The 27,398-nt window shown below is 43.0% G+C and overlaps 1 protein-coding gene across 1 annotated transcript in view; it reads right to left on the minus strand.

The window, feature by feature from the left end:
• The window catches only part of LOC132155143 (PEX5-related protein-like), a 113,097-nt gene that overhangs the window by 41,049 nt on the left and 44,650 nt on the right, over positions 1 to 27,398 (minus strand). The window contains exons 3-4 of the mRNA XM_059563965.1: positions 13,707 to 13,818; positions 13,212 to 13,418 (exon numbers count right to left, since the gene is read on the minus strand). Coding sequence (XP_059419948.1) covers positions 13,212 to 13,418; positions 13,707 to 13,818 — 319 coding nt within the window. The remainder of the gene's footprint in view (positions 1 to 13,211; positions 13,419 to 13,706; positions 13,819 to 27,398) is intronic.

Here is a 27,398-nt window from a genome sequence, read left to right on the forward strand (position 1 = left end):
GGGTGGTCAGCATTGGGTCACTGTTTATCTGTCTCATGATCGTGTCGGGTGTTTCTTAGATAGTTTAGCCAACCCGCCTAATAGCGACCTCTTTCCAACCTCCATCAAAAACTTTTTAACATCCAACACCAGGGGCTGTTTGAACCATGCTTCTAATCTGATGTTACCCGACTTGATGAGAGATATGTGCTGACCACAGTCTTCGTCGGGTGTGAGGTTAAAGGCGTTAAGTGTATAATCTTTCAGAAAATCCTCTCTGTTGAAAGGGAGCGCCTGATTTTTAAGATGTCTCCCGGTCCCAATTGGAAAAACTCTCGTATGGCCGACTCTGAGGAAAAGTCTGGTTGTAGAGGTTTGGAGGGAAATTGTTGACCGTCTACGTAGATGGCCAGAAAATCTAAATCGTAATGCTTGAACGCAAACTGATTTTTATCGTAAACTCTGGTGAACGCGTCATTATCCACCATAGCCAGGACTATATATTTAGGTAAAGTCCCCTAAAAAAATTTTCTTGATTCGATAGACGGGACCCCACCGGTATATAAAATTTTTCTGGCAAACCCTATCTATCGGGTATCTATCAGCAAGCCTCAAAGCTGGTGATACGGACACTTTCTTGACAAAAAGTGATGCAGAGACTATATTTAATTTATATGCCACGTCCTCACCAGTCATCAGGCAAAATTCATCTTTGTCTCTGATCATTCGTATTTTTATGTCCACGCCATTTAGCATTAATTTTTCTTGAAAGAAAATATCGCTGTGAATAGGAGCCAGCAGCTCCACGACTTTCCTTCCGGTAGTGTAGCGTGATCTCTTGGTCAGTCCATTGTTATTGTCTTTGAAAAACAGACCTGCTGAGAAGAGCGTCTCCAACGCATCTTTGCTGTAGTTGATAAGACTTCCGATGATGCATTGGTACGGGTAGGTGCTTGAGCTCTGGGATATCAATCGATCTCCAAGACTGCTGTTGACTTGTTAGAATAAAGTAGCACCGGGGTAATTTATTAGGGCTACCTTTGCAGGGTCTGCGATGTCTCCCCCATTAGGTTTAGTGATTTTAAGTCGTAGGAAGAGTACCGTGTTGTTAAGTTCTAAATAATCTCCGCCGGTTCCGGCGATAAATAACTCCAGAGGTGACGAGTCAAACCAAATAGAATATGGTTTTTACGGATCTCCCGGTTGATACTTTTCTCTTCACAGACTTCTTACGCTTTCAGAGAGTGACTGAGACCTTCTTGGGATGACGCTTTGTTTTCTTTTTTTCCTTATCGAATGACCACGCCTTATTATACCAGGAGGCTTAGACATTCTCTTATGTGCCATGACCATGAGACCCCAACCATCTTGAGCTTTGGGGGTACCGCTAGATGATCTTGACATCTCGTTTGAAACGACATCGGTCACAATGTTTTTAGCCGCTGATATAAGGTGTGGTTTAGCTATGCTGAAACCCCTTTTTAACATTGAGACTGCTAACCTAAACAGTCCTCTGAAAAGTCCTCCCAGACCGGCGCTGTACATAACAGCACCACCCAAATATCCAGGTAGACCATCGCCAGCCTGATTACGATAATAGTTCACATAATCATCGGTATCCATCTCACGCGGGTTGTGATAAACCATTTTTTAAAACACTGATTATTTCACGGGCCTAAAGTGACGTTTTACAATGACTTTCCCATTACAAAATGGTATTTCATGGTTTTAAAATAAACATACATGGTATAAAACACCCCGTTTATATTGGCTTGGTGAGGTGCATCTGTAATAACAGTATTTGTGAGATCGGCTTTTTCATGATAGTTGGACAGTCTTAAAGGTACGTTGGGTTTTACTCCTAAAATAGCTGCAAATTTATTGTGGAAATTCAATGAAATGCACAGTTTTGCTATCAGTTTAACTTTGTATTTTAATTGATCATAAGCCATTACCACTGATGGCTCGATAATTTCGGTTATTGCTCGATTGACCGAACAAACGTTTTCATAGTACCCTCCTTTTATCTGAAGATTCTCTATTGCTGAAAACGTCAATAATCTCTTACCCCCTTGATCATTGGGTATCTGGGTTGGTGGTGCAAATACTTTAAGATTAAAATGACCCTCGTCGTCATTAAAGGTGTACCAAGTTCTAGGATATTCAATTTCGACAAGACCTACCTCCCACTCTCCTTTTAAGTTTAAAGTTTTCGCTATTCTGGTCGTATAACTAGATATGCGGTTTTGCACCCGTTTTTTCCAGCCGCGTCTGCACCGCATCAAGTTAAAAACATCTCAACTTTTCAGAATGCCGCAAGCGCACCGCAGGTCATGTGACAAGAACTAAACATTCAGCTTCCTCCTTTCCCGTAACAATGTTGAAAGCTCAGCCAAGATGAAGGAACAGCTGATCATAGCTGTATATGGATTGCCATTTTGAAATAAATTTAGTAGCAGAGCTACTGAAAGCGATTTTTTGTGCTGCAAATCCATTTATCCTTTGCTGAAATTTCCGCATCTTCATGGAGAGAGTTCTTCATTGTTGCTTAGCAATGGCAGACACCTCAGGAGAAAACGGAACGCCTAGCGTTTTCCACGCGTTTTTAGGCGCGATATGTGAACGGCCCCTTATTCATTCATTAATTATTTTTTGCTTGCATACATCTTCAAAAATGCTGTGGAGAATCACAGAAAGTGACCAAATTAGGTTTTATTGTGAACTTTTTTTTTTTTTGCACAATTCGAATATCATTTTTATTTATCGAATAATTAGAGCAGAACGAATATTCAAATGTTCGACTATCCGTGCACACCCCTAACTCAAATGATCTCCTAGTTAAAGGTTTGAGTCTTTTAAGTTTTTTGTAAGTTCACTAAAGCATTTTTGTCTATATAGCTATTAAATTTAGAAGGCCATCCTAACCATTTCACTAAAACTAACGTGGATCAACCCTGATTTTTCTCCCATAGAATCTTTTCCACCTTTAATGCTTTGGTTTTACTTACAATTATTTTTTGTAGCTCTTGTTCATAAAACACAGCATCGATGACATCTCCATCATAATCAGACACTATGTATACCGGCGGATTACAGGGGATACACGATGATATGGTGAAAAATTCCTCCGTGTAGTTCTGTTCATAACCCTTGGCGAACGGTCCTCTCACCTTAGAAATTCTGACCACATACCCTATTTTAAATTTAAATACGGGTTGGTGCTTCTTCTTCATACCGCCATACAGGTTTTGAAACACAACGCTTTCTCTTCTTTGCAGACGTCCACCGGTCTCATCTTAATACTACGATGGTAGCTGGTCTTGTACCCACGGATAATATCTTTTAAAATGTCTATGTATCTTTGCGAATTTGTGGGGGTTAAAAATTTCCACATATGACTTTTTAATGTTCTATTAAACTGCTCCACAACGCTGGCTTTCAAATCAGTAGCCTTAGCAAAATGATGAACATCGTGTTTTTTTATAAAATCTTGAAAATGTTTGTTAAAAAATTCCGTACCCTTATCTGTCTACAATCTCTTTGGAATGTGCCCCTCATCGAGTATAGACTCGAACGCTTTAGTAACTTCGACCCCGCTCTTAGTGTTCTAGCCCAGGCGTACTTACTAACTACGTCAATACAGGTCAGCAAATATTTATTATTATCATTGCTCTTGGAATAGGCAGACATGTCGACTAGATCCACTTGGAACTTTGTTGACGTTATAATCCTCCGTAAAAGAATAACCTGCACAAGTGCGGTTCGTCTCTTAACCCTCTTGGCGCCACGGTCGAGTTTACTCAACAAGATGCGGCACTGAATAAAACGGCCGATTTTGTCAAATAGGGTGTCAAATTTAATGCAACCTCCCCTGCACCATATGGCAGACATGTAATACTTCATCTCTGACTCAAAAAAACGTCATGCTTCTATACAAAATCTTCGAGCTAGAGCGCATTGAATCAGTGCGAACAAAAACGGAGCTAGTGTGAGAGTGAGCCATTTTATCAGAGCAATATTGTCAATGTCAGCGAGTATTGGCATTAGATTATTATTATTATCATTATTATTATCTAATGGCATCAATAAAGCTTCAATAAATCCGCAATGAAGTGTTACTTGTCTTCTGACCGCGCCTCTCCGCAATCGCGGCAACAGTATTGTAGTGGAGACTTTGTCTAATGCCACTGGGTATGTTAGATGAGGTCGAAGTATTCATAGGACAGTTAGGAGGCAAGGTGGGGAGTCGCAATGACACTGACAGTAGTCCGAGCTGTGCACTCTCGGTGCACGCGCGAGGCAGATCTGGCCGCGCAGCTCATTGAAGGAGCAGAGGCGATGTGACACGGGGCATAGCTTTTGAACTAAACAGGTCTTGTCTACTTGTGTTTGTGTGTCATATGAATAATATATATGTGCCCCATAGATGGAATCAGAGTGCCTGCTGTATGTAGTAAATTGAAAATCCCAACCGCTACATGCATTCGGTTTGTTACTACCATTTATTAGTAATGATTTACACAGTTTGTTTACTACTTACTATTCAACTGAGCATTCAGTATTGTCCAATATAGCACACAGAAGGTGAGGGACATTTTGGGGGGAAAGAAGTGCTGCATTTTATCATTTAAACATGTGACTTTTCATGAAAATTCTAATTCAAGATGGCCACCCCCATATGACGTCATAATATGCAAATTAGATGGGAAAATGTAATCCCTACCGAAACATTGGGTCATCCTTAATATTTTTATAATTGACAGAAAGTCTCTATCTTTTATCAATTTTAAGATATAGACTTTTGAAATTAAGATGTCAAAATCGAACGTTTTAGGAAAAAACCTCTGGCCCCTAAAGGGTTAGTTCTTGTAGGATAGCTCCAGTAGCTCCTTGAATCCTCAGAATGTTGTATGTCTTCAGACCACTACGGCGCAGAGTAAAGTCGATGATGGTATGAAGGTCGGGTTTGAACAACATTCGACACTAATGCAACCCTAACCCTAACACTAACCCTAAGCTCGTCAAAATGGCAATCGAAATAATAGGCGGGGGGTTCAAACAGGCAACTATGTTCCAGCTGGCTTGGATGGTCCGTTGCACAACGTCACATTCCTCTCTCAGTTTGTTGTTGATGATATGATATGCTGCAGCAGCACCACGATCATAGATTTTATGATCCTGAACCCCAGACCGTTGAAACAACCGTCTGCGGTATCGAAACCTTCATGAGCAGAGGTGTCAGACATACCTGATAGAAAGGTCAGGTTGCGGTAGCCAAGTTCCGTACAGAATTTATCCAACCATTCTTTGTGCAGGTCGGGTGGACGGGTATTGTCCGATGGAATATATTCGACAGCATTATCATTATGAGCTTTGAGGTTGAAAGGAGCATAATCGCAACATAAAGGGTTATCTTCTTGAGACATGGTGGAAATGATATGACACTAGGTTTACTTACTGCTCTTTATAGTGACGGTAGCAGATGGGGGAGGAGGGTAATGCCCAAGAATCATTGTCGATGTCATTCTCAGGCTGAAATAATCATGTTTTAATTCTGTCATACCTTTCATGTAATTCACACCATTTGAACATTTTGTTTACGATCAACAAGAGCGCTGTCAACAAACTCAGATATTGCCACTTGAACAAAAACTGTATGGAGAACATTTTGTGATATTCCTTACGTGGGTCACCCACCGTATAACTGCTAAGCCTTGCCTTAGCCCCACAGACAAATACAAAGACACAATCATCAGGGTTCTTTTGAGAATGATCGCCGACCACACGGAATCGGATGTTTGGATCTACTCCGTCCCACTCAGCAACGTACAGAGGTTTTTCTCCACAATCGTTTATCTTTACAACCGCTCCCCAGTAAAAATTCATCTCGCACGCTGTCCGTATTTTCACTGAGAAACCTCGCCAGGCTCAAATTACTGTTGTACGGCTTTCTCGGCACCAAAGTCAACCTTTCCATCATCTCTTCATCCAATTCCTTCTCTGGGGTTTTAGGTGAGCATAAGAAGTCCATGTCTATTTATTTTTCACAGTTCTTTTTCTGATTTCCTCAGAAATCTGAGGGGGATTCTATTTATCTAAGCAAATCCAATCCGATGCTGCCTGCTGGTGAGGGGAAACCCCGCCCCACACGTGGCAGACCATAAAATCTTTCACGTACCGGAGGTCTGGTGTCTATTTATTAAACAGGTCCTCCGTCACACTCGTCATTAGGATAATCCCTTATGACATGATCTACTACGGAAACAGATGACAAGTCACAGCTGGTGGTTATTCACGGATGGTGTGATTTCACACTGATGATGTAAAACCTTGATTTATTACAAACATGTCATAGCAACACCTGTCACCATTAAAAGTTCATAGGTCAAGGTCAGGTGTGGAGGGGTCAAGGTCAAAATGTTAAGGTTAAAAGACCAAGGATGAGTGGGGGAGGGGCCAAAGGTCAAGGCCATGTGGGGGAGGGGCCAAAGGTCAAAGCCATAAATCACTCCCATGACACTCCGTATAGTATATCTACTACTCGTATGCATCGTGCACGCTCCTCTGAGATGTAGGAGCATAGTAAAACCAGTCTTCTCTTGGCTTATCGAAATCCTTGTTTTTCTAATTCGTGACCAGCGTTTTGTTTTGATCTCTCTCCATGCTTGTTCTCTCTCCACGTCTGATTCAGCATGTGCATGGACCCACACAGAAAGGTGGACACACTCTAGATTTAATCATCAGTAGGGGTCTAAACATTTCATTTAATCTGATCACTTCTGTATTTTCTTTGATATATTAATCTCTGCTACCACTGAATCTAGATCGGTCTATGTCAGAAGGAGATGCATAAACAAGAACACAAGTGTACTTAGGCTATATCTTTAACGCCAAGCATTTCTGCAGACTCTGTTGATATTCTCCTTGACTCCTTTAACTCAAAAGTTAAGAATGTTATTGATGATATGGCTCAAATAATAGTTAGTAAGAAAACAGACAGAAATCAGTTTGGAGAAGATCAACAGCAGTTCAGACTATAAAAATAGCATGCAGAAAAGCCGAGCGGATGTGGTGGAAGATGAAACTTGAAATTTACTATAGCATCTATAGACAACCTTCTTGCTTTTAATGTGAAACTAGCCACAGCTAGACAGAATTTCTTCTCAGACCTTATTAACAGTAACTTAAACAATACTCGTACTCTTTTTGCCACTGTTGAGAGACTGACAAACCCACCGAAGTCAGATTCCCAGTGAAATGCTCTCAGACAGCAAATGCAATGAGTTTGCTTCCTTCCTTTCTGAGAAGATCATCAATATCAGGAAGGCAACTGGCCCATCCTCAGGCAATGCAGAGAATGGATACCTGGACAATTTTCAATCTGGTTTCCGACTGCTTCACAGCACAGAAACAGGACTCATTAAGATAATAAATGATATTCGCTTAAATTCTGACTCTGGCAAAATATCAGTGCTGGTATTGCTAGATCTCAGTGCTGCGTTTGACACTGTCGATCATAACAAACTACTAGAGAGACTGGAAAACTGGGTCTGGCTTTCTGGGATGGTACTCAAATGGTTCAGGTCATACTTAGAAGGAAGAGGCTATTATGTGAGTCTAGGAGAGCATAAGTCTAAGTGGACGTCCATGACATGCGGAGTCCCACAAGGGTCAATTCTTGCACCGCTCTTGTTTAGCCTATATATGCTCCCACTAAGTTAAATAATGAGAAAGAACCAAATTACCTATCACAGCTATGCTGATGATTCCCAGATTTACCTAGCCTTATCTCCAAATGACTACAGCCCCATTGACTCCCTCTGCCATTGCATTGGTGAAATTAATAGTTGGATGTGCCAGAACTTTCTTCAGTTTAACAAAGGAAAAAATGTCTTGGTTACGTATGTAACCCTCGTTCCCTGAAGGAGGGAACGGAGACGTTACGAATGGGATCTCGCCCGAGAGCCCAATCACCTTCGAGTGGTACAAAACGAGCCAATGGTACACAAAGTACCTTGGTCTGCGGGATTTGCATCGCGAGCTCCGCCCCGCAGAGCCGGTATATAAGGAGCAACGCGAGCAACTCGCATTCAAGTCTTCGCTGAGGAGCCGAGCCAGTGACCCGGCCGTTCAGCGGAACAGCAATGTGGCAAGGGGATGTAACGTCTCCGTTCCCTCCTTCAGGGAACGAGGGTTGCATACGTAACCAAGACGTTCCCTTTCAGTCGGTCACGTTCGACGTTACAAATGGGGTCCCTTACAAAACGCCACATGGCTGTCTTCCAGCGACCCGTGTGAGTGATAGCACCCTGTCGTGAGGCCAGCACGAGTGAGGGCCCATAACTTACACAGAATACACTGTGTAGCATATTCCAGCTGGGCGTATGCTAGCAGGCTGCCTGCCCGTGGGGTGGAAGTTTCAATGACAGAGCTGGCAAGGGGCTTGCCAAGGGAAAGACACATGCTGTGGAGAGACTTACTGTGGACATATACACGTGGGATTGCCCAGAAAGGGGAATCACAACACATGGAGGCACCTAGTCCCACACAGGGCTGACCAAAGGGCATGTACCCAAGTGTTGGACATTAACAGTGCTGGAGGAACCCAGGGATCTGACTGAGGAACTCACCTGAGGGGAATAGTGCATGCATCCAGTCCGCGGAGTGGAATGGCGCAGCAAGCGGATTGACACCGAGCAGGTCCTTACTGGCCCGAAGGGGCGAGTACCCGGGAGGACACGGGCTCTACACGGAGATTATAAAATCTTGCGAATGTGTTAGGTGTCGCCCAGCCCGCAGCTCTACAGATGTCTGATAGCGAGGCGCCATTCGCCAGCGCCCAGGAGGAAGCTACACTCCTAGTTGAGTGAGCGCTCACCCCTAGGGGGCATGGCAGGTCTTGAGCCTGATAAGCCAGGACAATAGCATCCACTATCCAGTGGGATAACCTCTGCTTGGAGACAGCCTTTCCCTTCTGCTGGCCTCCGTAACTGAAGGTCTGAAAGGCAGTTCTGTCCACGTAGGTGCAGAGCGCACGTACTGGACAGAGCAGCGCCAGGGCTGGGTCTGCCTCCTCCAGGGGCAGCGCTTGCAAGTTCACCACCTGATCCCTAAAAGGAGTGGTGGGAACTTTGGGCACGTACCCAGGCCGGGGTATCAAGATAACGTGAGAGTTAGTTGGCCCGAATTCCAGGCACACTTCGTCAACTGAAAATGCTTGCAGGTCCCCGACCCTCTTCACCGAAGCCAAAGCCGTCCGTTTCTGGAGAGGCAAACAGGTCTACCTGAGCGTCTCCGAATTGTTCCCAAATCAGCTGAACCAACTGGGGGTGGAGTCTCCATTACCTGGGGCAAGACTGCTGCCGTGAGAGCTCGTCGGCTGCACGATTGAGCCTGCCCGGAATGTGAATGGCACGAAGCGACCTCAGATGCTTGTGACTCCACAAGAGGAGATGGCGAGCGAGTTGCGACATGCGGCGGTAGCGTAGACCACCCTGACGGTTATTGTACGCTACGGTCGCAGTGTTGTCCGTACGGACCAGAATGTGCTTGTCCTTCAGCAGGGCCCTGAAGCGGTGCAGAGCAAGCCGTACTGCTAGCAACTCGAGGCAATTGACATGCCACTGAAGTCAGGGTCCTGTCCAGGAGCCCGACGCAGCATGCCCGTTGCACATGGCACCCCAGCCCGTGGCAGAGGCATCTGTTGACACAACAACATGTCTGGACACCGGTTCTAGGGGCACGCCGGCCCATAGAAACGAGGGGTCCAACCACGGGGTGAAGTATCGGCGGCAGGCCAGAGTGATGGTCACTCGGAGCGTGCCCTGTTGCCATGCCCATCTTGGGACTCGGTCGTGAAGCCAGTACTGAAGCGGTCTCATATGGAGTAGCCCGAGCGGTATGACCGCTGCCGCGCATGCCATATGCCCCAGGAGCCTCTGAAACAGTTTCAGTGGAACCGCTCTCTTGCCCTCGAATTGTCTCATGCAATTCAGCAGTGACTGCGCGCGCTCGTTCGTAAGTCGCGCGAACATGGCGACTGAGTCTATTTCCATACCGAGAAAAGAGATCCTCTACACAGGGGAGAGCTTGCTCTTTTCCCAGTTGACCTGAAGACCCAGTCGGGCAAGGTGTCTGAGCACCAGATCCCTGTGCTCGCACAACCGCTCTCGAGAGTGAGCTAGGATCAGCCAGTCAACTGGTTACTTCCTGGTGCACTTCCGGGGAGAAAGGAACCAGAGGGGGGTGCTGGCGAGCCGCATGAGCAGCCCCCAGGAACCAATCATCCAGCCTCGAGTGCTCGGGACAGGGCGGAGGATTCCACTCAAGCCCGATGCTCTCCGCTGCCCGGGAAAGCACGGCTGTCAGCTCGGGATCAGACTCGGACAATGCTGGCACTCCCGAGGGAGGCAACGCAGCCGAATCCTCATCTCCCGAGGACTCAAGCCTGCTTTGTGATGCCGCGATCGACATACGGTCCTCTTCGCAAGCCCAAATGAGATGTCAGGAGCCTGAGAGGGACCAGCAAACTCATCCGGAAACGCTCAGGGGAACGCGGGAGCTGTCGCAGGAAACCCAAACAAACCGCTGAATCGCGCCGTCACACCAACACCAGCTCTTGCTTGTAGCACTCTGGTGAAAGCAGCACACAATGTGCTCGGCTCCGAAGTGAAAGCTTGAATGCGTGTTGCTCGCATTGCTCCTTATATACCCGCTCTGCGGGGCGGAGCTCGCGATGCAAATCCCGCAGACCAAGGTACTTTGTGTACCATTGGCTCGTTTTGTACCACTCGAAGGTGATTGGGCTCTCGGGCGAGATCCCATTCTTAACGTCGAACGTGACCGACTGAAAGGGAACTGAAGTTATTGCATTTGGAAACAAAGATGAAGTTTTCAAGGTGAATGCATACCTTGACTCTAGGGGTCAAACAACAAAAAATCAAGTCAGGAATCTTGGTGTGATTCTGGAGACAGACCTTAGTTTCAGTTTTCATGTCAAAGCAGTAACTAAATCAGCATACTATCATCTAAAAAACATTGCAAGAATTAGATGTTTTGTTTCCAGTCAAGACTTGGAGAAACTTGTTCATGCCCTTATCACCAGCAGGGTGGACTATTGCAATGGGCTCCTCACCGGCATTCCCAAATAGACAATTAGACAGCTGCAGCTCATCCAGAAAGCTGCTGCCAGGATTCTGACTTGAACCAGAAAATCTGAGCATATCACACCAGTCCTCAGGTCCTTACACTGGCTTCCAGTTACATTTAGGATTGATTTTAAAGTACTTTTAATTGTATATAAATCACTCAATGACCTGGGACCGAAATATATTGCAGATATGTTCACTGAATATAAACCTAACAGGGCACTCAGATCATTAGGATCGAGTCAGTTAGAAATACGGTTCACACAAAACAAGGGGAGTCCGCCTTTAGTTACTTTGCTGCCCGCAGTTGGAATCAGCTTCCAGAAGAGATTAGATGTGCTAAAACACTAGTCACATTTAAATCTACACTCAAAACCCATCTGTTTAGCTGTGCATTTATTGAATGAGCACTGTGCAATGTCCAAACCGATTGCACTGTATTTTATGTATTCACTGTATTTTATGTAAAATCATTTTCCATTTTTAACTGTTTTAACTTCAGTCCATTTTTAAATCATTTCCAAAGTTTTAAAATTGCTTATTTTAAATTTTTCTTCATTATTATTTTACTTTCTTTTATGTTAAGCACTTTGAATTACCATTTTGTACGAAATGGGCTATATAAATAAACTTGCCTTGCCTTGTCACTAACCAAGCAGCACTGACACTACGATATCTGCCTGTACGTTTTCCGGTTCCCAACAGTCAGCAGAAGTGAGAAAAAAAATGTTTATTATGTTTGAAATCTGTATATTTATCTATATCTATATTTATTTACAGATATATATCTATATATATTTATTTATATGTATAGAGATATACATTAGATAGATAGATAGATAGATAGATAGATAGATAGATAGATAGATAGATAGATAGATAGATAGATAGATAGATAGATAGATAGATAGATAGATGAAACAAATTTCAGTTTGTGTCATTTTTTTGCTCAGGCCCTAATAATGACTACTGGTTAGGTTGCCACCCTCTACGGACACCTTGGCATCGTCAGGATGATTGAAATTTGTAAAATGGCGCAGTTTTTATACACTTTTAATACACTTTTAACATCAGTCAGTAAAGCTTTATAATAATCAATTATTATTTAATATAACTTAAGTAATTAGAAGTAAATTTGATAACCATGTTTGAATGCATATTAGTCATTTTAACTGAACATTTTAACTTGAGAGGTGGTTGTTTTTTTCTGTCATTCAATGTTTCTGACAAATAAAAATTGGGAAAAAACTAACAAAAATACTGATAATGATACGAATTCTAATAATAGGAACTATAAAACACACTAAGGATTACTAAGGATTAATGAGCTGCTGAAATTATGAATATTAATCAGGTTTTGTGTGTTCGCTTGAACCCAGCTGTTCTTAAAAGCTGAAGACTTCCATAGGAACGCTGTTATTTTCACAGGAAAATACAACAAAGAATATTGTTTAAATATAGCGAGTCAATTCACTCACTCACTCACTCACTCACTCTCTGTGTGTGTGTGTGTGTGAGAAAGCGACGGCGATTCGTGCGCCTTCACACTAGCGTACATCAAATACAGGTGCGCTGCGCATCCATTGAGATGAACTGAGAGAAATATCACAGATCGCTTGACATAGAGTGAAACTCTGAAGCCCTCAGTCAGAGTCAGAGTGTTTGCGAGTGAAAATATATCTGTGCTAAACTTATACTGAGCCTCCAACTCATACACTCGCGAGTAAAATCTGAGAATTTGTTAGACATTGGCTAATATTAGACATAATTTAGTTACCAGAATGAAGATTTAGTCGCATATGAGAGTGATTTACAAGCAATGTAGTGGGTTGGGTTGACAAAAAATGGATAGCCATCTCTTCGTTTCTGTCACTAGCGCACAAGAGCAAGGCAACACTATGTGCATGTAATACTCATGGGAGTTGTAATGTTGCAGTGTCTGGTTAACACCATTAAGTCTCAGTAACCTCTGATGGCACCAAAGGTAAAATACCTCAGTGCAAATAAAAAAAATCTAAATTGACAACTAAACTGACTGAATTTAAACAACAATGCCAAAGTGTCTTTCATTAACAAGCTATATACCTGAATCTAATAAGGCTCTTTCAGGACAGCTGGGAGTTGATGCCTCTGTCTCCACATGGAGCAGCTCATTCTCTTCAGTCTTCTTCTTGTGAAGGCTACTCTTAGAGAAACCATTCTTTCGAGACCCACATGGACTCTGTCTGTCCCAACTCCACCTTCTCTCACAAGGTTCACTCAAGTCCACCAAGTCTAGTCCTGTGGACAAAACTAGAGACAAAACATTGCCAATATTAAAATTAAAACCTGTGTTCTCTTATTCTATTAACCAAAAAACAAAAAAATCCTTCAAAATCTTCTATTCGAAGGTAATATGCACTTGTCAATCATGAATAGTGAAAAACTAACACCTAAAAAAATTTAGTTTAAAGGATTCATTGAGACAAAGAGTAAATGCCAAGGAACAGCAACTGGATATATGATAGGAGAAGAAGAGCAGATGAGTGAGAAGGAGAAGGAGTGGAGAAACAGATGACAGAGCAGTAATTATGGGAGAACCTGCTTTGTTGGAGGTGACTGGCCGTGTGGATGTATCACTCTTGCTCTCACTCTGGAAGTCATCAATAGAAGGGCTCAGTAACGGACGGCTCTCTTGCTGCTCACTACACAACTGTAACACATAAACCACATTTCTTTTCATCTTAGCATGCACCAATTTCCACAAAATATTGATCTTATTTGTAACATTTATTTAGACTTTTTTTTTTGTTTCCAATTGAATGTTCTTTGGTCAAGTCGATATTATATTTTAAAGTTCTTGTTTCTAGTTTATGTCATGCCCCTTTTCCTCCCATTGTTGTTTAGCCACAGGCTAACCAGTACAACAGAAAAAGCGTAAAGTCAAAACGAAAAAGAGAAGACGAAATGTAAAAATAGTGGAGAAACAAAATGAGAAAATCAGAAACAGCTGTGAGCATGTGCATGGCCGCGCCGAATGCAGAAGGCTATCCGCTACGGGCAGCTGACACATAGAAATGAAAAACAAAAACGTGCAGGAGAAGAGACAGATCAAACCTGTGACCTGACAGTACCTATCCCCCCAGGGACACCACATGGTGGAATGAGACTGACAGCAATTAAAAACCTCAATCAACAAGTGGTCCAGTATGTCCAGAGCCAGGACCCATGATTTCTCCTCCGGACTATATCCCACCCAGTCCACTAGATTAAAAAAAAAACCATCCATGGAGTCTGGACTCAAGTATTTATCTGACAAAGAAAGCAGGAGTGCCCTCAACCATCAGCACTGGAGGGGGGACAGGAATGGAGACATGAGGAGAATTGGGAGAACGCAAGACAGGTTTAACCCTTTAGGCGCAAGAGGTTTTTTCCTAAAACGTTCGATTTTGACATCTTAATTTCAAAAGGCTATATCTTAAAAGTGATAAAAGATAGAGACTTTCTGTTAATTACAGGAATATTAAGGATGACCCAAAGTTGTGTAATGTAATGTACATTTTCCCATCTAATTTGCATATTATGATGTCACATGGTGTCAGCCATCTTGGATTATTGAATTTTCATGAAAATTCTCGTTTAAATGATAAAATGCAGCACTTCTTTCCCCCAAAAATGTCCCTCACCTTCTGTATGCTATATTGCACAATACTGAATGCTCAGGTAAATAGTAAGTAGTAAACAAACTGTGTAAATCAGTGGTTTTCAACCTGTGGTCCGCAGCCCTCTAGTGGGTCGCGGTGGTATTGCAGGTGGGCCGCCAATTATTTTCTGTTCATTTCCAGTCCATTCTAGGGCTGTGCGATTAAAAGAACTCGTCATAAAATCACGATTTGAGCGTGCGCGATTTCTAAATCGCTTTATAGCACGATTTTCCGCAGCCCTGACCTCCCGTAGTATGCTATTCGATCCAATCAGAATGCATTGCGCCTAGCGCGAGAACAGAACAGACTGGGCATATGCCTAACTCCAGGTTCACACCACTGTCTGTGATGCGCCTTTTTTCTGAGCCCATGTTAACAGATCAGAGCGTTCACACTGCACGCGGTAAAAGGCTAGAATAAAAACGTGCGAAAATAATTAATATCTAACACATGAGCATAGAGAGAATTGTGAGTGCACAGGACGCAGTTTAAGTGAGAGGAGACACGTTTTAAGTACGCACACTCTCTCCGCGCAGAGCAGTGTGTATCTGAGCAAGCACGTCTGGTTTTGTGACAGAGCAAAGGAAATCTGCATGCGAACAGAGAGATTCGCGCTCGTGCATTATTTTAATGTGCTTTCGCGTTATATTTATGCTATCTCGCTGCTGACCGCATACACATAGTGTATACACACTGCAAACACCTGAGGCACCGCTACAATTAATGAGCTCTATGAACAATGCATGGCAAAAAAGAAAAAAAAAGTCCCTGTACACAGGATTTTTTTTGCCATAAGTCTATGCAATTTGTTACATCTTTACTATAGTGATAATTTTATAGTGATAAAATCTATAGTGATAAAAAGTGTCTGTTCTAGAGACGTTACAACATTTTGATAAAGCTCTTATTGGTTTTCTTTTGGAAATATGTTTCAAATTAATCCTGAATGCATTTATGACTGTAAAAGCATATCGGTGTGTGTCACAATCGCAAAATTGATCAAAGAAATCGTTTTTTTGTTTTTTTTTTTGTCCATATCGCACAGCCCTAGTTCATTCAATAAATACAGTTAACAATCTAGCTTCTGAGTACTAAGTTATTAACCCAACAATAGCGGGGTCAGTAAATTTTTTTGAAGTGGGCCGCGCAAACATATGTGTGTGGTTGTGTGGGCCACGAGTTGAAAAAGGTTGGGAACCACTGGTGTAAATCATTACTAATAAATGGTAGAAACAAACTGAATGCATGTAGCAGTTGGCATTTTGCTGTAGAGAATTTAAATTTACTACATACAGTAGGCACTCTGATTCCATGTATGGGGCACATATATATTATTCATAAGACACAAACACAAGTAGACAAGACCTGTTTAGTTCAAAAGCTCACTCGCCACGGCAAGGCACAGATCATGAGTGAGATGACGAGACAAGACGAGAGACAGACGAGACAAGACGAGAGACAATGTTAGTATTTTTTGTTTCTTGTGGTTTTTGTTGTTTTTTTTGGTTGGTTGTTTTTTATTTATTTTTTTGCTGACAAATCACAAGGACATGAACACACAAAAAAGAACACATATTGTACACTACTAAATAGTCAGAGAAATAGTCAGGGAAATAGATAGTAAATCAACAGTGTAAAATCATTACTAATAAATGGCAGCAAAAAAAAAAAAATTATGTAGCAGGCCTTTTTGCTGAGATATTAGCCGCATCTCCACTGTCGGGCCAGTGCGAGCCAGGGCTTAAAACGGGCGGGGCTAATAGCCTCGGGCCAGTAGCACCGAGACCAGAATAGCGCAGGGTTTCCACAGTCGAGCCAGAAGCTCTGCTGCGCATCACTAAAATACGCCCTTTACACGCCTCTCTGGAACAACGTCACTCACGAAACGCCTTCATTTCACCAACAAAGAGAAGTTATCAGAAAATTAAGAAATAAGTCAATGGAACTAGCGCGATCACAAAACGCACATGATAAATGCGGCTGTAATTTTGCTTTGCTTTGTTGCTTTGTTAAATATTCAAATTAAAAAGCATCGATGTGTTACTATAGAATAATTGATACATTGATCATAATGATTTAATTTATCAGGACTCTAAATTAATCACACAGAAATACACTTATTTCTATTTTATTTATTTTAACGCTTATGAAAACAGCCTGCTTATTCAGTTGAGTCTGTTTCTGTTTATTTGTAGCCAAAGTACGTCACATTTAGAATTAATGATAATATCTCTGTTTTTATAAAAGCTCCCGAACAAAAACATCATTATATTTTTATGATAGGAAACGTGGAGCTATAACTCTCGAGACGAGACTTATGACAGATAATATAAATTACTAAATAAATACATGATTGTGATAGAGAATAAGAAGCTGACATCTTGATTTCTTCAAGTGGTCATATTTACAATGTTTACTATGGTAACGTTAATGTCTAGCGTGCACAGTCTTTTGCATCGTTTATAAATATTTCTGCCTTGTTCAGTGATTAAAATCCACATCGGATCAAATTATTTCAAACACACGCTTCTGACTGAAAATGAGTTTTGAGTAACTTATTTAAAACCTCTTAGCCTGCACCCCAACGCCCTCGTCCTGAACACTCCTCAACTTGCACGTGTCAGTGTTTATGAATAGATTAAATGAAACGGGACAAATTGAATCTTGACAAACTATGTATCATTATAAAGATCAAGACTCAAGCATTGACGACAGATCGCTGTTTTTCAATGGAAAGCTTATCCATCCATCCATCCATCCATCTTCTTCCGCTTATCCCGGGCCGGGTCGCGGGGGCAGCAGTCTAAGCAGAGAACCCCAGACTTCCCTCTCCCTAGACACTTCCTCCAGCTCTTCTGGGGGGACACCGAGGCGTTCCCAGGCCAGCCGGGAGACATAGTCTCTCCAGCGTGTCCTAGGTCTTCCCCGGGGTCTCCTCCCAGTGGGACGTGCCCGGAACCACCTTCCCGGGAAGGCGACCAGGAGGCATCCGGAACAGATGCCCGAGCCACCTCAGCTGACCCCTCTCGATGTGGAGGAGCAGCGGCTCTACTCTGAGCTCCTCCCGGGTGACTGAGCTTCTCACCCTATCTCTAAGGGATCGCCCAGCCACCCTGCGGAAGAAAGCTCATTTCGGCCGCCTGTATCCGGGATCTTGTCCTTTCGGTCATGACCCAAAGCTCATGACCATAGGTGAGAGTAGGAACGTAGATTGACCGGTAAATCGAGAGCTTCGCCTTGCGGCTCAGCTCTTTCTTCACCACGACAGACCGGTACATCGACCGCATTACTGCAGAAGCTGGACCGATCCGTCTGTCAATCTCCCGTTCCATCCTTCCCTCACTCGTGAACAAGACCCCAAGATACTTAAACTCCTCCACTTGAGGCAGGAACTCTCCACCAACCTTAAGTGGGCAAGCCACCCTTTTCCGACTGAGGACCATGGCCTCGGATTTGGAGGTGCTGATTCTTATCCCAGCCGCTTCACACTCGGCTGCAAACCGTCCCAGTGCATGCTGAAGGTCCTGGCTTGATGAGGCCAACACGACAACATCATCCGCAAAGAGCAGAGACGAAATCGTGTTGTCACCAAACCTGACCCCCTCCGGCCCCTGGCTGCGCCTAGAAATTCTGTCCATAAAAATCATGAACAGAACCGGCGACAAAGGGCAGCCCTGCCGTAGTCCAACACGCACCGGGAACAAGTCTGACTTACTGCTGGCAATACGAACCAATAGCCCTTAGCAAAGGGCCCCCGACCCCATACTCCCGGAGCACCCTCCACAGGCCGCCGCGAGGGACACAGTCGAATGCCTTCTCCAAATCCACAAAGCACATGTGGACTGGTTGGGCAAACTCCCATGAACCCTCCAGCACCCTGTAGAGGGTATAGAGCTGGTCCAGTGTTCCACGGCCTGGACGAAAACCACACTGTTCCTCCTGAATCCGAGGTTCTACTATCGGCCGGATTCTCCTCTCCAGTACCCTGGCATAGACTTTCCCAGGGAGGCTGAGAAGTGTGATCCCCTTGTAGTTGGAACACACCCTCCGGTCCCCCTTCTTAAAAAGAGGGACCACCACCCCGGTCTGACATCCCAGAGGCACCGTCCCCGACTGCCAAGAGATGCTGCAGAGGCGTGTCAGCCAAGACAGCCCCACAACATCCAGAGACTTGAGGTACTCAGGGCGGATCTCATCCACCCCCGGTGCCTTGCCACCGAGGAGTTTCTTGACTACCTCGGTGACTTCAGCTTGGGTGATGGACGAGTCCACATCTGAGTCCTCAGCCTCTGCTTCCTCAATGGAAGACGTGACAGCGGGATTGAGGAGATCCTCGAAAGTATTCCTTCCACCGTCCAACGACATCCCCAGTTGAGGTCAACAGCTCCCCACCTCCACTGTAAAAAGCGTTGGTAGGGCACTGCTTCTCTCTCCTGAGACGCCGGACGGTTTGCCAGAATCTCTTCGAGGCCGACCGATAGTCCTTCTCCATGGCCTCACCGAACTCCTCCCAGGCCCGAGTTTTTGCCTCCACAACCACCCGGGCTGCAGTCCGCTTGGCCTGCCGGTACCTGTCAGCTGCCTCAGGAGTCCCACAAGCCAACCAGGCCCGATAGGACTCCTTCTTCAGCTTGACGGCATCCCTTACTTCCGGTGTCCACCACCGGGTTCGGGGATTGCCGCCTCGACAGGCACCGGAGACCTTACGGCCACAGCTCCAAGCGGCCGCTTCGACAATGGAGGTGGAGAACATGGTCCACTCGGACTCAATATCTCCAGCCTCCCTCGGGATCCGGTCGAAGCTCTGCCGGAGGTGGGAGTTGAAGACCTCTCTGACAGGAGACTCGGCCAAACGTTCCCAGCAGACCCTCACAGTACGTTTGGGTCTGCCGTGTCTGTCCAGCTTCCTCCCCCGCCATCGGATCCAACTCACCACCAGGTGGTGATCAGTTGACAGCTCCGCCCCTCTCTTCCCCCGAGTGTCCAAGACATACGGCCGGAGGTCGGATGAAACGACCACAAAGTCGATCATTGACCTACGGCCTAGGGTGTCCTGGTGCCACGTGTACTGATGGACACCCTTATGCTTGAACATGGTGTTCGTTATGGACAAGCTGTATCTAGCACAGAAGTCCAATAACTGAACGCTCGGGTTCGGATCAGGGGGGCCGTTCCTCCCAATCACGCCCCTCCAGGTGTCACTGTCGTTGCCCACGTGGGCGTTGAAGTCCCCCAGTAAAACGACGGAGTCCCCAGTCGGAGCACTTTCCAGCACCCCTCCCAGAGACTCCAAGAAGGCTGGGTACTCTGCACTGCCATTCGGCCCGTAGGCACAAACGACAGTGAGAGACCTATCCCCGACCCGAAGGCGCAGGGAAGCGACCCTCTCGTTCACCGGGGTAAACTCCAACACATGGCAGCTGAGCTGGGGGGCTATAAGCAAACCCACACAAGCCCGCCGCCTCTCACCATGGGCAACTCCAGAGTGGTGAAGAGTCCATCCTCTCTCGAGGAGTGTGGTTCCAGAGCCCAAGCCGTGCGTAGAGGTGAGCCCGACTATCGCTAGTCGGAACCTCTCAACCTCACGCACAATCTCGGGCTCCTTCCCCGCCAGTGAGGTGACGTTCCACGTCCCTAGAGCTAGTTTCCGTGTCCAGGGATCGGGCTGTCGAGGCCCCCGCCTTCGACTGCCGCCCGATTCTCTAAGCACCGGCCCCTTACGGTCCCTCCTGTAGGTGGTGAGCCCACGGGAAGGCGGCCCCACGTCGCTCCTTCGGGCTGAGCCCGGCCGGACCCCGTGGGGGGAGGCCCGGCCACCAGGCGCTCGCATACGAGCCCCAACCCCGGGTCTGGCTTATAAAGCTTATAAAGACTGTATTTGCTACATTTGTGTAAGCAGTACACATAAAAACATGAACATTAGAAACGCAGTACATACCAGATCCTTCTTAATAACCAGTCATAAACACATCCACAGCTGTAAATCCCGGTTTAGTAAGAAAGGTAAGGGTCCACTGAACGAAATCTCATGAAGCACGTTTAGTCCAACGAAGCAATAAGGTTGTAATATGGATCATAATTCCTTTGTTTACGTTTCAGTTCTTCAGCGACAGATCTGTTTGCGTCCGTTATGGAATAACTCACGGTCAGAAACTGCATAGTATATTTGAATTTTGGTGCTCCCTCGTGAGGGCTCGTGAAGCGCTCTGACGCACCTGTCAGCTGATGGAGGCGGAACTTATAGCGATCGCCTTTTTCTTTGTTTGTTTTATTTTTCAACAGTTTTTATATATGTGAGAGTGTTTTATGTTAAATGTGAATGTATCTGCATGATTACCATCCGTTTGAGTGCAAATCAGCCCAAATCAGCTTGCTATTACTGTATGATCATGGCTATCAAAGTGAACGCGTCTATATGAATAGAGAGAGTGGATTATTTACTTTGTGTTATTACCATCTGTATAAGTGGCCATCAGCACTTATTTGCATAATAATTCATTGTAAATGCTGCATTTCTAGCAATCTCAGGATTTTCTGTAATTGGCAAACAAAGTTAAATCTTTTTTTATTTTTCTTCTTATTATTATTATTTTTCTTTCTCAAATTATTCTTATTGTATTTTTCTAGTGCTCAAATAGAAAAGTAGATAGAAAATAGAAATTAGAAAATAGAAAAAAGTTTCTGTCTAGTTTTTTTATAATTGAAAAAAACTATGCAGTGGTATGTTTACTGACTAAATAAGCCTTCAATACTATTGGGAAATATATTTTCTTATATTTGGGGGGTGGGGGGTGTAGACATAGTCTAGACATAGTCTCATTTTTCATGAAATCTTATTCAGATTTGAAATAGAAACTCATGAGACATGTAGCTTTAAACCCATTACTTTTCTAGATTGCTCCAGGACTCATTTCATGTATTTTTATATCAAATAAAAAAATATTTAAGTGTGGTAAAAAAAAAATTCAAGGCAATTGTCTATAAATTTTAATTTTTTGAGCATTATCAAATCTGGTTGATAAAAAGCTCTGAGTCCCATAATGGGGGGTGCTGGCTAACAGGTTACAAAAGTGTTTAATGCTGGTGTTATATCTTTCTGAAATGATCCGCGGCGCTGACGTTCTATATTTTTATAAAAGCTCCCGAACAAAAAACATTATATTTTTATGACAGGCTACACAGAGCTAAACTCTCGAGACAAGACTTATGACAAATAAAATATGTTACTAAATAAATACACAATTGTGATCGAGAATAAGAAGCTGACGTCTGATTTCTCCTGGTTGCATTTACCATGTTTACTATTGTATTGCCTTATATGGTAATTATAATCCACATCGGATCACATCTTTTGCTTTTGCCACTCAGAAATATTCACACAATCATGCAGCAAAATCAGAAAGCTCTGCGCTGCGGTGTGGTTAGGCTCACACTCACTGATCTATATATAACTGAACCACACTCCGGCCCACCTCTTCCAAATGAGCCAGGGACTGCTAAACGGCGCGATCACACTAGTCTAACGAACCAGGCTTTGGGGGTTAATATTGCCTAGTGTGAGCACACCCTAATTAATATGTTGTCAAATGTTGTCCTGCACCACAATCTGCTGTGATGGGTCCCGCGATCGTGCAGGTCTCTAACAGGAGGTGCCTGTTACAATGTTATGATCGAGGCTCTGGACTCTGAGCATAACTTGTTTTTTTATAACAAACTATAAAATATTTTCAATAAAAACGTTAATGTCCTGGCAGTTACAAATATCTTGTTTTATATTTAATTTAATTACATTAATGTTATAAGTTAAGATGTACAATAAATATTTTTACTGCTACTATGTAAAGGGAATACGGATGTAAAAAAGCAGTTTGTTTAAAGTGTTTGCAAACCAAAATTGCACTTTTGTTCATATAACAGTGCTTTTAAATGAAAAAAGTGCACAATACTCTACCTTTGGATGCATTATTTTTCGTTTTGTTTCGTAGGTTCGTTTTGTGCATAACAATGTAATTAATTGCAATTAATCACAGACATGCGTTTAATTGCGCAAAAGAAAATTATCATTACCCAGCACTAAAATAACTACAATTTAAATTGACATCTCACACACTTCAGTGCACTATGAAAGGAACATATATGTTCACTTCAAACTGGAATCATGGCAGAATATCCTGTAATGTCCACCTCGCAGGGCACTTACGTTTGAATAGAACAAACATCTGAAGCGATAAGAGAAACATAAAAAATGTGCAGAGTGGGGGGGGGGTGACTGGAATTGAGAATCACTGACTTGATACTGTCTTTTCCCGCATTGTGTTGCATCGTGCCGCGTAAACATAAACCATGTCTGCATTTGTGATCGGAGAAATGACAAACAATAAGTGCTACTCTACACTGCCCAAAGCTTTTGTTTGAATCTTCTGTGGCAAATCCTTTAAATATGTAAACGTAGCCTACTTACAGACTGTGAGTCAGAACAGCCGGCATGGTAGTCTACTCTCCCAGGATAAGGAAACAATCTTCCATAAAATGCACTGCAAATATCTGTATATTTGGGTTGAACTGTTCTTGAACAGTGTTTTAAATACAACTTAACCACTTATTTGTAGTTGTGTCCTCTTTTGGAAGACTAAACAGAGTAGTCTCACTTTCACAAGGAAACACACAGCATCTCCACAACATGGCGGCACCGCCAACAGCGAGAATAAAAGTTACGCCTTCTTTCTTTGCATAAACATTTGGGCAACGTTATGCAAATCTTCCCAAATCATTCCCACGGATCCATGATAAGTTTTGTGATCCGTCTCGCCACTAGTGTAGTAGCACTGATCACTATCCCCACCGGGGATAAAAATAATTAAGCAGAGGCAGGGATACATTGACCAGAAAGGGGGAAATCCCACGCATCCCCCCCGGCAAATCGCACCTTGCATATACTTACTATTATAATAACAATCAATTATGCACAATTATGCATAATTACATGCAAGTAACCCTTGCAAAGAGCCAAAACCAAATCCAAACACTAACCATAGAGCAAGTACATGTAGTTAATAAATGGAGCAATTCCAAGAGGGTTCTCGCACTGCGGTGCTGGGGCCCTAATTAATATTACTCAGTTGCACCGCTGGTGTAGTGGTATGATGCAAGATTCCCATTCTTACGACCCAGGGGAATTCTGGGGAATTTCTGGGGAAGTTGTTGCCTAGTGGTTAGAGAGTTTGACTCCTAACTCTAAGGTTGTCGTTTAAGGTTTGAGTCTTGGGCTGGCAATACCATGACTGAGGTGCCTTTGAGCAACGTACCGAACCCCCAACTGGTCCCCGGGCTCACTGATCCGTGTGTGTTCACTGCTGTCTGTGTGCACTTTGGATAAGTTAAATGCAGAGCATGAATTCTGAGTATGGGTCACCATACTTGGCTGTATGTCACGTCACATCACACAATAAAATGTGACTGCACCTTTAGTTTTGGTTCACAAGCTAACAGCTTAGCCTAGTGCCTTAGAAAATGCTAACTGGTAAATAAAACCACTTATGAAATCGAAATGAGAAGAGAATTAGAAATTGGACTCATAAATTAGAAGCAGCTCTTAGCTTTAGTTACTCCAACACCAATCGCAGGATTACTGCAACCTTTAATCTCTTTAAATGTTATTTCATCATATTATATACTCATTCCAGTGAGAACATTAAATAATTACAACTGAGATTATTTTCTTTACAGTAAATCATCTACTCTCACAACACGGATGGTGTCTTTTTACTTGTGGACAGTAGTAATAATTGAAATCACAGATTCAGACCAAAAATCAGATACAATACTTACTACAGGCCATAATGTATCTCTAAAGTGATGCAATGCTGTAACTCAGTGACATTTCTAAATAGATTTTTAGAAATATATTCATTTGTTTACAAGTATCAAATAGACAAATCCACGTAATAATACAATACATATAACGTGTATACAATTATAACAATTAATCATTCTGGTGTAGCAGGTTGTGACACAAATTGTGATGCAAATCTTTGGATTTTTGCCATACGTAATACAATGGCAATTTTTGTGGCTTGTCAATAACTGAAATTTTTATGGCTGTCAATAATTTAAAAAACAACTGGCCCTGACACAAGTCAGCACTGAGAGTGCCCCTCACTTCATAACAGAAGTAATAAATGATAAATATGGGGCACACAAGGGAACCCATTTATCAGCCTTGGTAAAGACCTCTTGGTAATGTGTAAAGAATACGAGGTCCATCATGAAATCCTACAAGCACCATACTACTATTTTACACTCTAAGGTGAATTCACAAAATAGTTGCAGAGATTTATTGACAAACCACCCACAATCCAGTTTAACTAGGGTGACCATATTTTAGTTTTCCAAAAAGAGGACAGTGTGGGCTGGCCAGGGGAGTGGGGCTGGGTAGAGGTTTGGGGTGTGGTTGGTTGGTGTTCAAAGTAAAGGCTAAGGCGCCCCAAAGTACCGCAATCTCAAATATCAAAACTCAAATTATGTAATTTCCATACCTAATATACATATTTTACTGTCACTGTTATGCATATTGATCATAAACACTTCCTAAAAGCTTCCTACCAGTGGCCCATCTTCACAAAACTTAATTTATCTCACAGTTTTATAGAATGCAAAATGTTTCAATATACAAGCATTTCAGTCAAATGTAATTTATGCAACATTTCAAACCTTTAACCCATGGGGGAAATTAAGTCATGGCAACAGATTCAATGTAGCCCAATTTGATCGGAAAAAAAAAAATGCGGACTTAAAAACCCTGCATCCAACACAACCTGCAGGAGTCCGATTTCACTGATCACGGGTTGAGAGGAGAAATGGCTCACAGACCATGCTGGAGAATTTGCTGCTGAGGTAAATTGACAAATATCTGATCTTCCTTTATGCAATGAGCACGTAATCGCAAAATTGAAAGTGAACAGTGAGTGCCCATCCAAAAGAGATTATTCTTTGCATATTGATAGCGGCTTCCTGATGCGTGAAAATTATGGGACATTCTAAAACGCTTAATGTGAAAAACGCTTAACGTGGTTTAATATACTAATACAGTGATATTAACAGACCAAACTCACTAAACATCATACTAATAAAGTATACTATCTACAAAAAATCAGATGATTCCTGAATATGATCTCAACATGTTTAATAACCCGTTAAGCCTTTTCCTCCCATAGAAAACCATCATAAGGCTTAACGTGTTATTAAATGAGTTGCATTCATATTCAGGGCTCATCTGATTTTTTGTACATACTGTAGTATACTTCATTAGTATAATGTTTAGTACGTTTTTTTTTCTGAGTACATTAAGCCACATTAAGCGTTTTCTTATAACGGTTTTCTGTGGGAGGAAAAGGCTTCACACTCACGCTTAGTGCTCCCTGTCGTTGGGTGTATGTGCTCAGCCTCAGCCCACCTTGGTTGTCACGGTGAGCAGGGGTTTTCCATCTGAGGATGCCATACTTACATACCATGTTTACTATTGTATTGCCTTATATGGTAATTATAATCCACATCGGATCACATCTTTTGCTTTTGCCACTCAGAAATATTCACACAATCATGCAGCAAAATCAGAAAGCTCTGCGCTGTGGTGTGGTTAGGCTCACACTCACTGATCTATATATAACTGAACCACACTCCGGCCCACCTCTTCCAAATGAGCCAGGGACTGCTAAACGGCGCGATCACACTAGTCTAACGAACCAGGCTTTGGGGGTTAATATTGCCTAGTGTGAGCACACCCTAATTAATATGTTGTCAAATGTTGTCCTGCACCACAATCTGCTGTGATGGGTCCCGCGATCGTGCAGGTCTCTAACAGGAGGTGCCTGTTACAATGTTATGATCGAGGCTCTGGACTCTGAGCATAACTTGTTTTTTTATAACAAACTATAAAATATTTTCAATAAAAACGTTAATGTCCTGGCAGTTACAAATATCTTGTTTTATATTTAATTTAATTACATTAATGTTATAAGTTAAGATGTACAATAAATATTTTTACTGCTACTATGTAAAGGGAATACGGATGTAAAAAAGCAGTTTGTTTAAAGTGTTTGCAAACCAAAATTGCACTTTTGTTCATATAACAGTGCTTTTAAATGAAAAAAGTGCACAATACTCTACCTTTGGATGCATTATTTTTCGTTTTGTTTCGTAGGTTCGTTTTGTGCATAACAATGTAATTAATTGCAATTAATCACAGACATGCGTTTAATTGCGCAAAAGAAAATTATCATTACCCAGCACTAAAATAACTACAATTTAAATTGACATCTCACACACTTCAGTGCACTATGAAAGGAACATATATGTTCACTTCAAACTGGAATCATGGCAGAATATCCTGTAATGTCCACCTCGCAGGGCACTTACGTTTGAATAGAACAAACATCTGAAGCGATAAGAGAAACATAAAAAATGTGCAGAGTGGGGGGGGGGGTGACTGGAATTGAGAATCACTGACTTGATACTGTCTTTTCCCGCATTGTGTTGCATCGTGCCGCGTAAACATAAACCATGTCTGCATTTGTGATCGGAGAAATGACAA

Source organism: Carassius carassius, chromosome 12 (genome assembly GCF_963082965.1).
Source record: "Carassius carassius chromosome 12, fCarCar2.1, whole genome shotgun sequence".
Classification (NCBI taxonomy): Eukaryota; Metazoa; Chordata; class Actinopteri; order Cypriniformes; family Cyprinidae; genus Carassius; species Carassius carassius.